This window comes from Macrobrachium rosenbergii, chromosome 19, assembly GCF_040412425.1.
Source record: "Macrobrachium rosenbergii isolate ZJJX-2024 chromosome 19, ASM4041242v1, whole genome shotgun sequence".
Taxonomy (NCBI): Eukaryota; Metazoa; Arthropoda; class Malacostraca; order Decapoda; family Palaemonidae; genus Macrobrachium; species Macrobrachium rosenbergii.
The window spans coordinates 31,003,133-31,018,094 of record NC_089759.1 but is presented as its reverse complement, the minus strand read 5'-3'; the positions used below and the strand labels follow the sequence as shown (position 1 = coordinate 31,018,094).

The window sequence follows — 14,962 nt, the reverse complement described above, 5'->3', positions numbered from 1 at the left end:
CGAAGGTCGTGACTAAAACAGCTTCTGCACTGATCACTCAATACTGAAACCTTTACGGTAAAAAAAATAAATTTTCAGAACATATGAAAACATTTTACCGTGTTGGACAGCATCTTCGTCGACTTCTTTATAACAAAATATAGGGTTTCGCTTGGAAACATGGATAAGAACCACTAATTTATCACATATTTTACAATTTTCTTCAATTCTGGAAACCTTCAAACACTGTCTCAGTTTCCACATAAAAACTACTGAACCATTCCGCTTTGTAAAGAAATCCGGAGCCCTCTAGTGCTGCCTGCTATAACAGAGACAAATCATTCAAACTTTTAAGCTTATCAACCACGAGTTATCTCATCACTTTGCCTGTTACTAAAATACAAAGAAAAGGCTAAATAAAAAATCTCTTATCCCAAGTTCGGTCTGAATAAATAACTACCATTGCATCTTATCTAATGTGACAATTGATAAAATCATATCTCATACTATAAAGATTTGACAGCAATGATAGATAAAAAAAAAATCCCTTAATCATTCTTACCTAGTTTCTGGGACATGACTTCTTAAAAACGAAATGACATCTCTTATTAGAACTTGATGGAAGACCATACCAGGGCCATGTGACATGAACATTCCCTTACTGATACGCTTATCAAGATAACATTATTAATTTCTTGAGAGATATCCCTGCCAGGAAAACGTTATAATTATTGACAGACTTTTTCCAACTAAATGCGGGGTTTTGATTAAGATTAGGGAAATATATATGGTATGATACAGGGGCAAAAATCCATGAAAGCAAAATAGCTACTTACATTCTTGTTCCTCTGTGATGGCTGTCATGCCATCCTCACTAGACGTTAGAGAGCCTCTGGAGAGCGACCTTCCCTCTTCGTCACTCTCCCACTCGATTCCCGAGTCACTCATAGACAAGAATCGAAAGGTGGAAGGCCTATGTGAACCGAATTCGGGATTCCTGTCCTCTTTCGCCACAGAAGAAGAATCTGTTTTTATCACATCTCTTGATGAGGTCAGTGGATACAACTCTTGCTCCTGGAATGATGTTCCATCTTCCAGGGCCTGACCCGATGTTTCAACCGTCTTTTCCACCGGCAAGCTGTCCGTCGAACCGCTAGAGTAACTATTTCCCCTTTGGACATGTCCTACAAGTTCAGCCTCTAAGTCTGGGTCACTGACAGACGCCACTGTCCTCAGTGTTTCCATGATTCTACAAGTCTGCTGGCTGACTTTCCTCACCATGGCAGATTGTCGCGTTATGAGGGACGTAAACACCTGACGGCGAAACGGACTTTGATGGGAGTCACTGCTACATACGCAATCTTCCTCTGTGTTACAAAATGAATTCTGAGGTGTCTGTGGTATAAAGAGACCTTCCACGGACGCCTCTCTGCAGAGGGTAAATGATGGGGATGAGATAACTGTCTCTGAAGGTTTCGCAGGGGGTGAAATGATCGAAGTAAAACTTTTATCGCTGGAAGCCTCAGGACTTGCGATAACATCCGAGCCAGGAGTGAGTGTGCCAGATGAATCATGGTACCAAAAACTTTGGGGAGAGGATGAACTAGAGAAGGAATTAGTTGAATCCAACGAAAGGCAATGTGACCCATTCAAAGATTCCTCTTCAGTGTTTAAATAAGCGGGCGGAGGCACTCCACAACTATCCTGCTGGGCGAGGGTCGCTGGGGCATCATCTGGGATAGATCCTTGCCAAGGGCATTTTGGATACCTCGAGCTTGACAAAATGTCACTGCTGTCGCTTTCGTTGTCACCGACAGACAAATCCTCTTGGCTGAGCCACTTTATGTTCTTGTGCATCAATGACTTGGACAGTGTCAGAAGATTTTTCCGATCCCCGTCCTCCTCCGAAGGGGGTTTGCTCCATAATCCAAGGAAACTCCTTCTGTTACATCTAGCTCTATGGTTGGGTTTTGGCTTTTTTATAAAACACTTCGAATCATTCAATGGTCGGATCTCAGAGCTCCCTAGGGCACAATACTGAAACTCACACTGCAACTCTTTGACATATATCTCGTCAGGAGATTGAGAACTAGGCATGCGGTTATCCATGTTGATTTTTCAGATCTTGTAGCCTTTTTTAGTAGTCTGTATCTAGCGGTGATACCGAAAATACTATTCTCACAAAACTCACTTATCGATAGCGCTTACTCGTAATGCAAAGTTGTATTGTCTTTATAGTTCTACATACAACTGATTTGTATCAAGATACTATCTAGGAGAACCTTAGCTAAATCAAAACACTAGCAAGCATTTGTGCAAATGACTACCTTTAAACTTAGAGATTGGATGTTGCAAACACCCGTTTTGCCATTAGTTAGGAAGTCAAGCACAACTGCCTTTATCAGCGTTTGCTAAGCAATTTCATAAAATCGAAAGTTCACAGAGTGGCCTGCATCAGTTTCGTGAGCAGCTGCCACGCTTTACAGGCTCTGAAACTTCTCAAACCCTTCATGTGAAAGTCCATAAAGCACAAAGTCACTGGGTTAATTATCTCCTGAAACATTCAAGAAATCACATTCACTTTACAGCACAGGTCACAAGATGATATTAACGACTTATGTAAAACTAATGATTCGTAATTTATTCGTTCATAAGAAAGAACGCTACAAAAGCTTAATGAAAAAATAAACATTAGGATTGATTTGAAGTAAAGTAAACAAATCTGCCCAGAATATCAGACCGAGTGAATATACACAAACCGATGACAGCACCACTGTCCCAAGATCTTCATCTATAAAGCAAGCAAAATAACAACAGAGCAAATTTTCAATTAAATATACTGCGAGCATTTAGTTTTCGATAAGTCAGCTTGTGATCATTTTCATATCATCCATATAAACTTACAATAGTCCAGCCAATATAACAAAATGGTGACGGCACTGTAGCAATAAAGTGACCATGTAATTAATACTGGGACTGGCACAGCGCACAACCGGACATAAGCCGTCAGGCAACGCACATGGAACAAGGCACACTGACAATAATGCAACGGAAGACCACATCGATTACTAGCCGAGAACCTCTTCCTATCTTACAGAATTCCCAACACTGATAAAGTCTTTATCAGTGAAAAAAAGTTTAGCTGCTCAGTCTACTTATCGCCATATCGCTGGGTGACGAGACAGACGTTCGGGTCAAGCGAATACAGCCCCTGCTAAGTTCTGGCGAAAGGTCTTCATGGGATGAATTTTAGTGTAACGATGACATCGGGCCTCTACTTGTTATGACTGTCAACTTTTTACTTCTTGGAGACATTTTTCTGATCTTTGATCTCTGATGACGCATATCTATAGATAGGAATCTGTATAGCAATACGATCACTGACCCCAAATAATATACAACCCCAATACTTATTATTATTACGAGAGAGAGAGAGAGAGAGAGAGAGAGAGAGAGAGAGAGAGAGAGAGAGAGAGAGAGAGAGAGAGAGAGAGAGAGAGCAAATGCAATCATACGACTAAAAGAAAAATCTACTGAAAAAGAAAAAAAGCACAGAAATTGTGAACCCAAATCCGTCAGAATGAGTCACGAAAAATAGTTCTGCTTTCCCTAATTATCGGGAGAGAGGTGGTTTGCTTTCAAAATGAAAGTTCTCTTTTGGTTTAACAAACAGAACTTTCTCGAATGCACTATCTTTCAATGTTTTATCGTGCGCGCGAATGAAAAACCTAAGCAAGAAACCTAAGCAAGTATCATCTAGAATCGTTCCTTACATTCTTCAGACAAGAAAGAAACACGGAGTAGGCGAGTGGACGTCACCAAACTCGTCAAGCGCCACGGTCCCCTAAACCGGCTGGTTCCCTTGCCTTGACATTCCACACGTTAAGGAATAGACTAAAAAATAAGACAATGAATATTCTATAATTAAGGTTCCAGGGAATAAATTAATCCAAAACTGATAGCGCGACTAACAAAACTAGATTTACTGAGGTAATACACCAGCAGCCACGATATAACAGCCATTTCTTAAACACTTCTCAGCAGTTTCTGTGGTTGAATTAAAAGCAATAACAGTTACCCAGTCCCCTTCAGTAGAAAAACCTTTCCCTTCGAAATGAAAGCATGGATTGGCATCTGCAACGATAATCTTTGGCTAACAAATATAAATTAGGAAATACTGTTATTCATTTGGTCATAAATTTTTAAAAATACTCTAGCAAAATGTCTGAAGCGAGCTTTGTGGTAACAGAAGGTGGATCATGATAAGAGAATGAAACAAAACCCACTGACACTTGGTACACATACACACATACACACACACACACACACACAGATTCCCCAGTCACAGATGGAGATATTTAACTACTTCAGCACAATGAAACCTTTTCAGAACAGATGAAGTGATTTAGCTACTTTAAGACACTGAAATCTTTTCACAATTAAAAAAAATCATGAGATTAAGCAATCAATAATTTCAATCTCATCAGCCTTGTAAGATATGAAACTAAGTCCATGAAAGCCTCGAGACAAGAAGATAATATTATATGGAACTTACACACAAACAACAATAACACTTCTTGTTGAATTACAAGCCTTGAGGTTTTTTTTTCACTTTTTGAGGTGTGTGGGACGAAGATAACCTCAAGATGAAAAAAATATATATATATATATCAGAACCTTGACGCACAAAAAATCATTCCGTTTTCTAATCTCTCTCTCTCTCCCTCTCTCTCTTCGAACCAGGAAGGGTATTCAAGCAGGGTCCCCTCCTAGCACCAAGCCCTCCTCAGCGCCCTCCTTTTGATTCACACGCTTCTAATATTACGCCGAGGTATCATCCAAAGTGAAACCGGAATCTGACCAAAAGATAACCTTGGGGACAAGAGCAAAAATGTTCGTCTAGGGGACTTAATTGTTGAACGGAAATGTATGCTACATTGGGCTCTTCCTCAAACGACTACAGCATTTCCAATTAACGAGGAAGCCGCGCGGTGCCTATCAATGTCCTGGCCTGTCCATGGAATTTTTGCACAATGAGACGTCGAAAGAGACTGTTTGAAAAATGTTGGCATATTATTCTACTGTATGGAAACCAATTTGAATCCATATATATTTTTTGTGTAACAGACAGCCTACGGGCAAAGTACTCTTTGTTCAGACTTGCTGTCGCCCACCCCGGGTTAAACCTCCCTCAATGCTGACCCATACATATGCATGCTAAATGTCCCTATATAAATATGCAGAATGAGAAAACTTCGAAAATTATGTACGCTAGTTGTAACATAAAATCACACATTGAAAGGCGCCATTAATATTATATATACTGTGTATGTATGTATGTATTATATATATATATATATATATATATATATATACTGTATATATATATATATATATATATATATATATATATATATATATATATATATATATGTGTGTGTGTGTATATAAATATATATATATGTATATATATATATATATATATGTGTGTGTGTGTGTGTATATATATATATATAAAAGTATATATATATATATATATATATATATATATATATATATATATATTATATATAATCCTTCCTTCATCACAATCTTGTATATTTCTCATCAAAATTTTCACTTCTGTCCACAGAAACCCTATAAACCTTTATACGATTTTGGCTGAACAAGAAATTCGGTTTAGTTTATATATTCTTTAGCATAATTATGATTCCTTGCATGAAATTTCGGCCGCTCCCACTACGCTTCCTTCTTAGAAAACGGGAGTGGTCTTCAAAAGGCCATTATTTAAATGAGCGTTGAAATCTCCGACCCTTATCTGACGTCTTCCACTACGAGCTCTTAAGCCAATCAATCAATGACTTTACAATTTATCAGCAAATGATTTGCTACGAGAGTCCCTCACATTTACGCCGAAAAGTTACCACAACAATTTCTCCAGCTAGGGATCAATTTTCATGGCATTTGGTCTGTGAGTCTTAAATGTCAAGAGTTATACTTGGATGCTGTCAAAACCCAAATGTCACACAGAAAATCTTATCTTCATTCACAACTATGACTTTCAAGGGGAATTATCTAAGGCAATAATCGAAAATTTTATAATCCGTATATAATTCCTCTGATCTAAATTTCACGCAGCGACCCTTACTAAAACAAAAGAGTGCTTACAGCGTAAACTTTGAAGAACTAAAGGACCAATGTAAAAAAAAAAATGCAACTTCTATATTCCATCATTTCTCGTTTCCCCTAGGAATGAACAACATAATTTTGACAAGATATATTCCGTTACTTGAAAAACATTACGATATCCGATACAATTTTAAAATTTGCTTACTGAATGAAGATCAAACCTCTAATCCCTGTTTCAAAAATAGATTCCAAGATTAATCTCAGGATTAACACAACTCTGCAAAGGTACTTAGTTCCAGGTCAATCACCTCGAGAACTACAGAGAGAGAGAGAGAGAGAGAGAGAGAGAGAGAGAGAGAGAGATGCAGCAGCAACTATAAAAGTTCACGTATTCGCGAACGAGGAACTTTCTAAGCCATATAAAAAAAGAGAAAGAATTCCGGAAAAAGGATTTTAATCGCTATAGGTAATGGTTGCCTCTCTCGTTCTCACGACCCAGATTGGCGAAACGTGACCCCAGGACGATCTGCACGAAAGAATGAAGGAGAAAATGGTGAACTACCATTACTGCAAGCCTGTACTGGCAGGATTTTATTTACATAAGAAAGGAATACACGCGTCAGACGGTTTGGAAAATCCTTGTAACAACCTACGAAACCTTTTTCATTTAACCGGAAAAGGAAGGAGACGTTATCATGTATTCCAGAAATATTCCTCATACTTTTGCAAAGATGCAAATGCACAGAATTCTGCTCAGCAATCATAACAAACCCACTTTCAGAAAAAGGAAGAACTACTTTATTCAGAGCACAATAAAACAAGCTGAAAGGGAGAAAGCTACGTGTTGATGTACGCCACAAGAAGAAGAAACGGAACCATCATCAGAAACTTCCTCTGTGCAAAAAGGAAGGAAAATTCACGTAATGCGTCTATTCTCCCGTCTCAAAACCTCACGTCGTACTTCCAAAGGGCAACTCTGAGTGCGACTTGATGAAAAAAAAAAAAAAAAATCGTGCCAAAGGATTCCTACTTTCTCTTGGTGACTAAACTTTGGGGGCACACAGGATATCCTTTATATATTTTATGATCCTTCCCCGAACTGATTTTTTTTCTATAATGCATATGAACAGTCACTTCCTATATTAATTACAACCTTCCAATAACTCTTATGCTAAGAATTAGATAAATATATTAAACTTACTAGTCCTATCATGCTGATTACGTTTTTTCCTCAGTGTTTATGAGCACCTATTTCCTCTAATGAAAAAAGCTTTTAGAATCTTGGATTTATAAATAAATCAATAAATAAATATTGTTATTTAAGAAATAATTTGTATAATCATCCACTACGACTTATATTTTCCACTGAGCATGTGTTTTTGTTTTTCTACAGTGGAAAAAAAATCAATCAAAACTCAAGAAAACTAACGAGAAGAAAATTTTACAATTTTAGAGTGTAAATATATTTCTTGAAAATATAAAGATCTTAAATAACACATAAACGTAATGTTGAAACAAAAAGCGCCATGAATAACACAGGCGGTTAATGCATGTACGAAATAAACAAGACCAACGTTACTGAAAATAAATATTCTGGTAGCCTTAAACCTGAACCAGATAATATAATGACTACGAATATGATCTCCAACTCTCAGTGGTACGCTTAACGTACTATTTAAAGCTGGGAACCACATCCGTAGTCATATTAATCAAAAATACTCAATTTGATGAAATCTATTTAATAACAATTGTTAAAAATCGTATGCGTCTGTAATCAAACAACTTACAAATTTTAGCAAGAAAAAAAAATATTTTACTTCAAAAGCTGTCATTTCTACAATGGTGCTGCGATGGTCAGTTCTACGCGCAAAAGAGGTGGACCACCAACTGTCCAATATTTCATCAACGAAATCATTAAATCTGGGTCACAACACAATATTTCATTAATAATACGCAACATACACAAAATAACACTTGTTCCTGGTTTCACCACTTCGACAGTGCTTATGGTATTGTACACTTCCAAAACAGACGTGTGTTCAACTGATTAATCCTTGAATAATCAAGACGGAGTCACACCAGATCTTTCCTGAGCGCTAAAACAAATGCACAACGACTTTTCGCCTTTGATGACAGTCAAATATATAACACGAGAAAAATAAAACCCACAAAACGAGATCCATTACGGGGCGTCCCAAACCGATTTCTCTCACACCTTATGAATGAATACAAAAGCCCAGCAGCTGCCAACAGGTACGAGGCAATGGGCGCGCGCGCACGCACATAAACCATACAACCCGGACAAAACCCACCCCGCTACTACGGAGTGGTGAGGTTCAGACCGAGCGTCGTCATGGGGCTGCTTTCTAGCCTTGCTACCCACTGGGTGTCACCCCGACTCAACCCATCCCCCAATGCCAAGGAACGCTGACGTCTACCAAAAGCATTCGCCCGTCAGGCTCCCCGGACCCCTAACCCCCCCCCCCCAACAATTCTTCTCTCTCATCCTGGCATAGGACTTCCTTCTAGGCAGAGAAGCCTCGACTAAACTGCCAATGGCAAAAATACAAACAGAACTGAAATCATCCTATTACGGCGTTTCATTACACTATAGAACTTCTTCCAAAAAAATCGACATCGTCAAAAAGGGAACCAACTATCTCATTTTTCTGCTAAATTACATTTTTAAATTTATCACGAGATGATAATTTTTTTTTACCCACACAATCAGAGTAAAATGTATATACTGTGTACTGACCTGTTTTAACAACTGTTACATATCCACTCTCACTGCAATTTAACCATGAGAGATCTCTCACTTTACATAACTCTCGGTGAAAGCAATGAAATAAAATCATGCAGGTTTTCTTAGCCAGGCGAGTAACACACACAAATTGATTTTCAATTTTACTACAAGTGCCTTTTACCTATGACATTAGTTTAGTAAAAAAAAAAAAAAAGTCCTATGGTCAAGCAACTATCACCGATGATATATATTTATAATTTCGCCGCTTCAATTGTTTTAACAGTAGCAATAATTATTCCTTGCTAGATATAATTGTGTACATTCCAGCTGTTTTTGTTTGATATAAGAGCGCAGAGTTCTTATCTGTTCGGCCTTTTCCTTATCAATATTTTCCAGAATCTTTTCATCCCTATATAATCTACATCTCGATAACAAATTAAGCCACCATTATGATCTACTACGCCTTTCAATGTGAAACAAACATTGAACGATCTTTATCCTGTAATAAAATTCCCAAAATTAAAATGTTACTCTTTATAACGTAATAACAACGTCTTCGATGTCTAAAAATATTCACAGATTTAAAGGCAGCAAACATGGCTGTCATTACATGCTCAAGGTGAAGTTATTTCAGGTAAAAATGGCGTCACAGCAAACAACGATCAACCACTATTACAGAATTAAAGTATCATGTGAGACGACAGCTGTTGTCATTAACGTTATGCGTGAAACCATAAAACAAACAGGTTTAAAGCTGTGGCAGCTCTAAGTAAAACAAACAGTAACACAAAAACAGGTAACAATTACGCAGTGAGAATAACCGAAGCCTTCAACCGGGGAATACCAAGGACTCCGGGAGAAAATAACCAAATATATCTACAGGAGTCATGTGAAGAAGTTCATCAACTCCAGCGCCGCAACTGGAACTCTCCGCTCCCTATACCTGTTAAGCAAAAGCACGGGATATATGACGGGAATTCTTCGGCGATTAACCGCGTGCATTACATGCAAAGCACGATCCATTTACGACTAAGCCAAGTTATCTACATGGTGTACCTAGTGCACGATCCTTTTTAAGTTCGTGTTGCCGAGATTTCTGTGAACCGAATTCAGAGGTGTAGATTATTTTCTCCCTGGTATATAGTCGACTGAGGTGGGTCGAAATTAAGTCGAAGCAGGGTTTAGGGCCAACAACCTCATCCCGAAAAAACTGGATTAAAAAAACATCTGCAAACATGCCAAAGCATCTGTTAAAATACGCAGAGAGGCCGGGGAGCACCTTTGGGGTCAAGACGCGTCCCCGTAAACCGGAACTCATTAAAGGCGCAGCGGTGTGGTCCAGCTATCCAAAACACGCCCTTGCTGACCGCCTGGTTTAAGGAGCGGCTTCAACAGGCGGGGCGTCGTCTGGTCTTTCAGGAGAACCAGACTCAAAAAAAACCGGTAAGATACCTGGAGATGAGTTTGTGCTAGAGAGAGAAGCAATGCACTTCCGGAGGAGGGAGCATATTTTGAGGTGCGATAACATCTTTCCTTATTTATACAGTTTTCAGTGCGTCTGAAAGGTTATAAACCACCCAGCCACTCTCAGTACAATACTGTAGTAACAATTAAGATATTACTTTAAAACCCTGCACGCAGTGTAAAAATTAAACCAAAACCTAAGGAACATATTAGCCAACGAAAATAAATGGCTTACGTACGCCTTGTCTAAATAAAAAATTAAAAGGTGTCAGCACTGATAAACTTTTGACTTTTTTATCGAGAAGAATGCTTAGAAAAAAGGGATCAACATTCAGGATAAGATTCATCATTATCAGACTGCTTCACTGACTTACCACGGACTTCACGTATCTCGTTATCGCTGAAAGTTTAAGAACTAAACAGTTTTCATGAACCAAATACATTCGTGTTAACCATTTACCCTTTGAGAATTTACGATTTTCTGCCTTAAAAACTTAATCTAACTACTGCAATCGATGATGAAATTGCACTGATATCGCAAAGGTTAAAACCTTCAATGGCAAAGATTAGTCTTCACCCCTAGTCAGATGGTTAAAAGTAACAGACGTCTGTCAAAAAAGGGACTGTCGCTTGATTAATATTCTCACAACTGTCCAAGTTACACCAAGCTGATGCTCTGCACCGTATCCAGACTGATAAATATGAATTCAATTACTTCAAAACTTAGTGTAATCCTTTCCTTCCATTTCCCCTGACTACAACTCCAGGCTTACAAGCTGTCAGCAATTCTGTGATATTCGCGAAGAACAATTAATTACAAGAAGGAGAATAATTCAGACATCACTGCTGTTCTGTGACTAAACGAGTGTGATGTCTGTCCATACTTTTAAAGTCTACGGTCTAATCAAACCTACAGCAACCATTGTGTTCTTCAGTCTTTTTGGGGAAAGAAAAAAATATATTCGAAGTCATTCTCATTCGCACTAAAATTAACTTCAAAATAGGAATATTACCAATGCACTTCTGAGTGTCTAATGGCAGTAGAAATGGCTTGATCAGAAATTTATTTTAGTACAATAGCATTCAAGTTTCTCCACATATAATATACCAGAAATCTTCCTACACCTTTCAACTTCATGAATTTACTTGGAACTGTCTCTCCGTATTTTAATAGCGACAGATCTTGCAACGATTTCTATTTTCGAAGTTTCAACTGACATTTATACTAATTTTATCATATACTAATGTAATGAACTAGGATTGACTGAAATTTAAAGCTGGTAGTTTATACACCCACAACAGACTAAAACCCGGACAAAACCGTATTTTTGGGTGCAAACCTAACACAGCATTTGAAAAAAAAAAAAAAAAAAAAAATATCCTGGGCCAAAATTCATATTCCGGATCGCTCATAAAATCTAATGCTTCGATTCCAGTCACAGAGCTCACTTTTGGTCAAATTTTCGTAAAGATTTACTCAAAATACTTTCACAATCCCGAAACAAAAGTAGAACCTTGGAGCAAAAAACAAAATCTCGTTTACTAATCTTACAACGGCCATTGTAGTCTACGTATCTTAAGTCAACGACCTGGCGAGCACTGGACATTCAACTGGAAAAAACACTCTACAGTTCAATACAAAGAAAGTTATTAGGTTACATAGGAGAAGGATATAGAAAAACCTAGAAAAAAAATTATATAGATATAGATTAGATATAATACTACAACAAGATATTAAGTAAGAAAACAGCATAAACTAGGCAAGTATACAATATCAAACAACAATAGAGATTTTGTTTACCACCTTGCCACCCAATATGAGCCTCCACTGATTTACTAGACATAAACAAGAGCAGAATCCTTCAACTCGGTAAATAAAAGGTGTTGCATACAGGACGGAGCAAAAGACGGATAACAGCATACGTAGATTAACAACGTCATTATAAGAATGCGAGACCTGGACTTTTACGAATGTGCACATCTATTCCTAGGTGGTGAGTCCAAATATAAAGGGATTACTAATGAAATATTAATGAAATATTCTTAATGATTTCTAATTTGTAGCAGTTTTTAATTTTAGTAGACAAGAATGCCTTCAGGTACAAACATTGATTTAAGGCTATAAGATGTCATAGCAAAGTACTACATAACCAGTTATTTTCTAATAACAACATACTTAAAACTTATTTATTCTTTTCAAGTTTAAGAAATACTAAAGGTCTGGCTTAAGATCTTGATTATTTTTTATACAGTATGAGACATACCGTATGTTACTAAAAATGTTTGCAATTTATAAATATGGGTACTTAGGTAGTTTTGGGCTAAAATCTTGATTATTTTTTATACAGTATGAGACATACCGTATGTTACTAAAAATGTTTGCAATTTATAAATATGGGTACTTAGGTAGTTTTGGGCTAAAATATTCACTAAACTAACTTACTGTGTTGTTTTCTGTTCAAACTTGTGCGGCGTTGCTCCTTTTCCAAGCTATCAAACTTGACCTTACATTTGATTAATGCCAAATTTACATTCACGGTTGCAAAATTCAACATAACAGGACATAGCATTCTCCCTTAAAATGATAATTATGTTACAGCTCGTTGTAGTAAAGTATTCCCTAAAGCCCGTAAAAAAAAGCTCTGTAGGAAAAAAAAAAACTGAGAAAATTTTACCTCTGGTCTCTTATCGGCCTTTTCGATTTGTGTCACAGGATTGTTTCGATGCAAAAGTAGCTTTTAGACATACAGGTGGACAGACAGACTGCTAGATGCTATGGACAGTTAACAGGGACCATAAAAAAATTCAATATAAAATAATTGCATTCCTACTGAAGCACGAGAATGCAACAGAGGGGGACGTGCCAGTTATGCGTAACAAAAATTGAAGCAGCAACTTGTGCTTTGTCCTCACACCACAAATGCTTCCCAAATTATAGGGATTTCTGGAAAGCAAGAAACGAAGAATCACGTTGGTACTCCGTCTTGGAAAAGAATATGAGAGAGAGAGCGACAGACAGCCTATTATCGACAGGTAAATCAACACATGACGTCAAAATCCCTGTAATTAATCACGTCCACAAACAATTCTGTTGTTATCCGTCCCTGTTATGCACTGGAACGAATCATTATGCACGTAGACCACAGAAGCAACCCCAATGCTATAACAGGTCACCCCATTACAATAAAAGTAGTTTATTTCAAGCAATGAACCCCACAAGAAAGAGATGGTTTGACTCCTTTACCGCTCTGTTCCCTTAAAAAAAGAATAGCAGTTCAGAGAGCGATGCTACTTTTTTCATTCTTTTCCAAAGTAAATAATGACGAGCGAATACCTCATAGGGTAAGACCTGTGGTCACGGCCAAGGACAATGTGTCCTTCCGGAAGGGTACCTGAGGCTTGGGTTGGAAGATATACCGTCTAAATTACAACAGCTGCGGAGACAAAATCATTACTCTTATGCACAATATTTCTTGACCAGCGGGAAAATATATGTGCTAGTAATTCTTAACCAACGGAAAAAGTAATCAGTGTGATTCTTGACCAACGGAAAGAATAATAATTACAATTGTATTATCCACAATATGTAAAAAAAAAAAAAAGCGATTTTACCAAACACAACTATGATAAATACAAAATTTCTTATTTAAAAAATGACCATGAAAGACATCTAATGTTAAAGTTTAAAAATATTTTTTTAAAGTGTACCACAAAAGACAAAATTAACCAGTGGTGCATTTTATACATAAAAAAGTCGAGTGTAAGTCGTTGTAGCTAAACAGGATACCACTAATTCTCATTCGTGCTAGCATCCATCTTTCTTATTCATAAGCAAATACTGATCTTAAGGATAATGAATAAAACGGAGCCACGGTCACCACTGACATCACCAACACATTTTGGTTAGTGTGAGAGGATCTGGCTACATCGTACCCCCCCACAGGAACACAAGAGAATGCGTGAGATCTCTCACGTAGCACTCGTTTCCCTGCTGGAGAGTGGGAAATAAATGAGACGCGTTTATTTTATGAACATGAAAAGAATCCTCTTGGTCTTCAGTAAATAAACTTTACTGTATTCTAACTTACCCTACAGTTACTAAAGCATTTTAACAATGGCGGAGTAGGAATATTTTTCATTTGTGGTTCCTTTTCATTAGCACCTTTAAAAGGTGCAGAAAAAAGTCAAACACTGCTATAGTAACTGAACAAAACTCATTTAGCTCGTGCTCGAATTTTTCTAACATGTCTAAACCTTTCCTTCCCATTCTCAGCATTGCTTTAGTGTGCTTGGAAATAGAAATCTCACGGCGGACATATCAAGACCGTACTACCCCTCGTCATAATAAACCAAGTACGAGACGTACTGTATAAGTAATGAGGACCTTATCAATACCATAAATTAAACAATAGCAACGCATTACTTCTTCCATGACAACAAAGCAGATGAACAATCCCCAATTCGCCAGGACATACTCGAAGTACCACTCTGCTGGCCGCGAGTTCGATCTCCGACCGGCCAGTGAAGAATAAGAGGAATTTATTTCTGGTGATAGAAATTCATTTCTCGCTATAATGGGTTCGGATTCCACAATTGTAGGTGCCGTTGCTAAACCAATTGGTTCTTAGACAAAATAAATCTAAT

General features: G+C 37.6%; 1 protein-coding gene across 13 annotated transcripts in view; it reads right to left on the bottom strand.

The window, feature by feature from the left end:
* milt (trafficking kinesin-binding protein milt) overlaps positions 1 to 14,962 on the bottom strand; it is a 349,817-nt gene that overhangs the window by 60,026 nt on the left and 274,829 nt on the right. Inside the window, exons 1-2 of one of the 13 annotated variants that reach the window (XM_067121440.1) lie at positions 2,951 to 3,010; positions 816 to 2,533 (exon numbers count right to left, since the gene is read on the bottom strand). The exons of 11 other annotated variants lie outside the window; for them this stretch is intronic. In XM_067121440.1, the coding sequence (XP_066977541.1) occupies positions 816 to 2,088 (1,273 nt within the window). In that variant the 5' untranslated portion in view covers positions 2,089 to 2,533; positions 2,951 to 3,010. Of the gene's footprint in view, positions 1 to 815; positions 2,534 to 2,950; positions 3,011 to 14,962 lie in introns of those variants that run through there. One more of the 13 variants, XM_067121441.1, reaches the window with a different exon arrangement.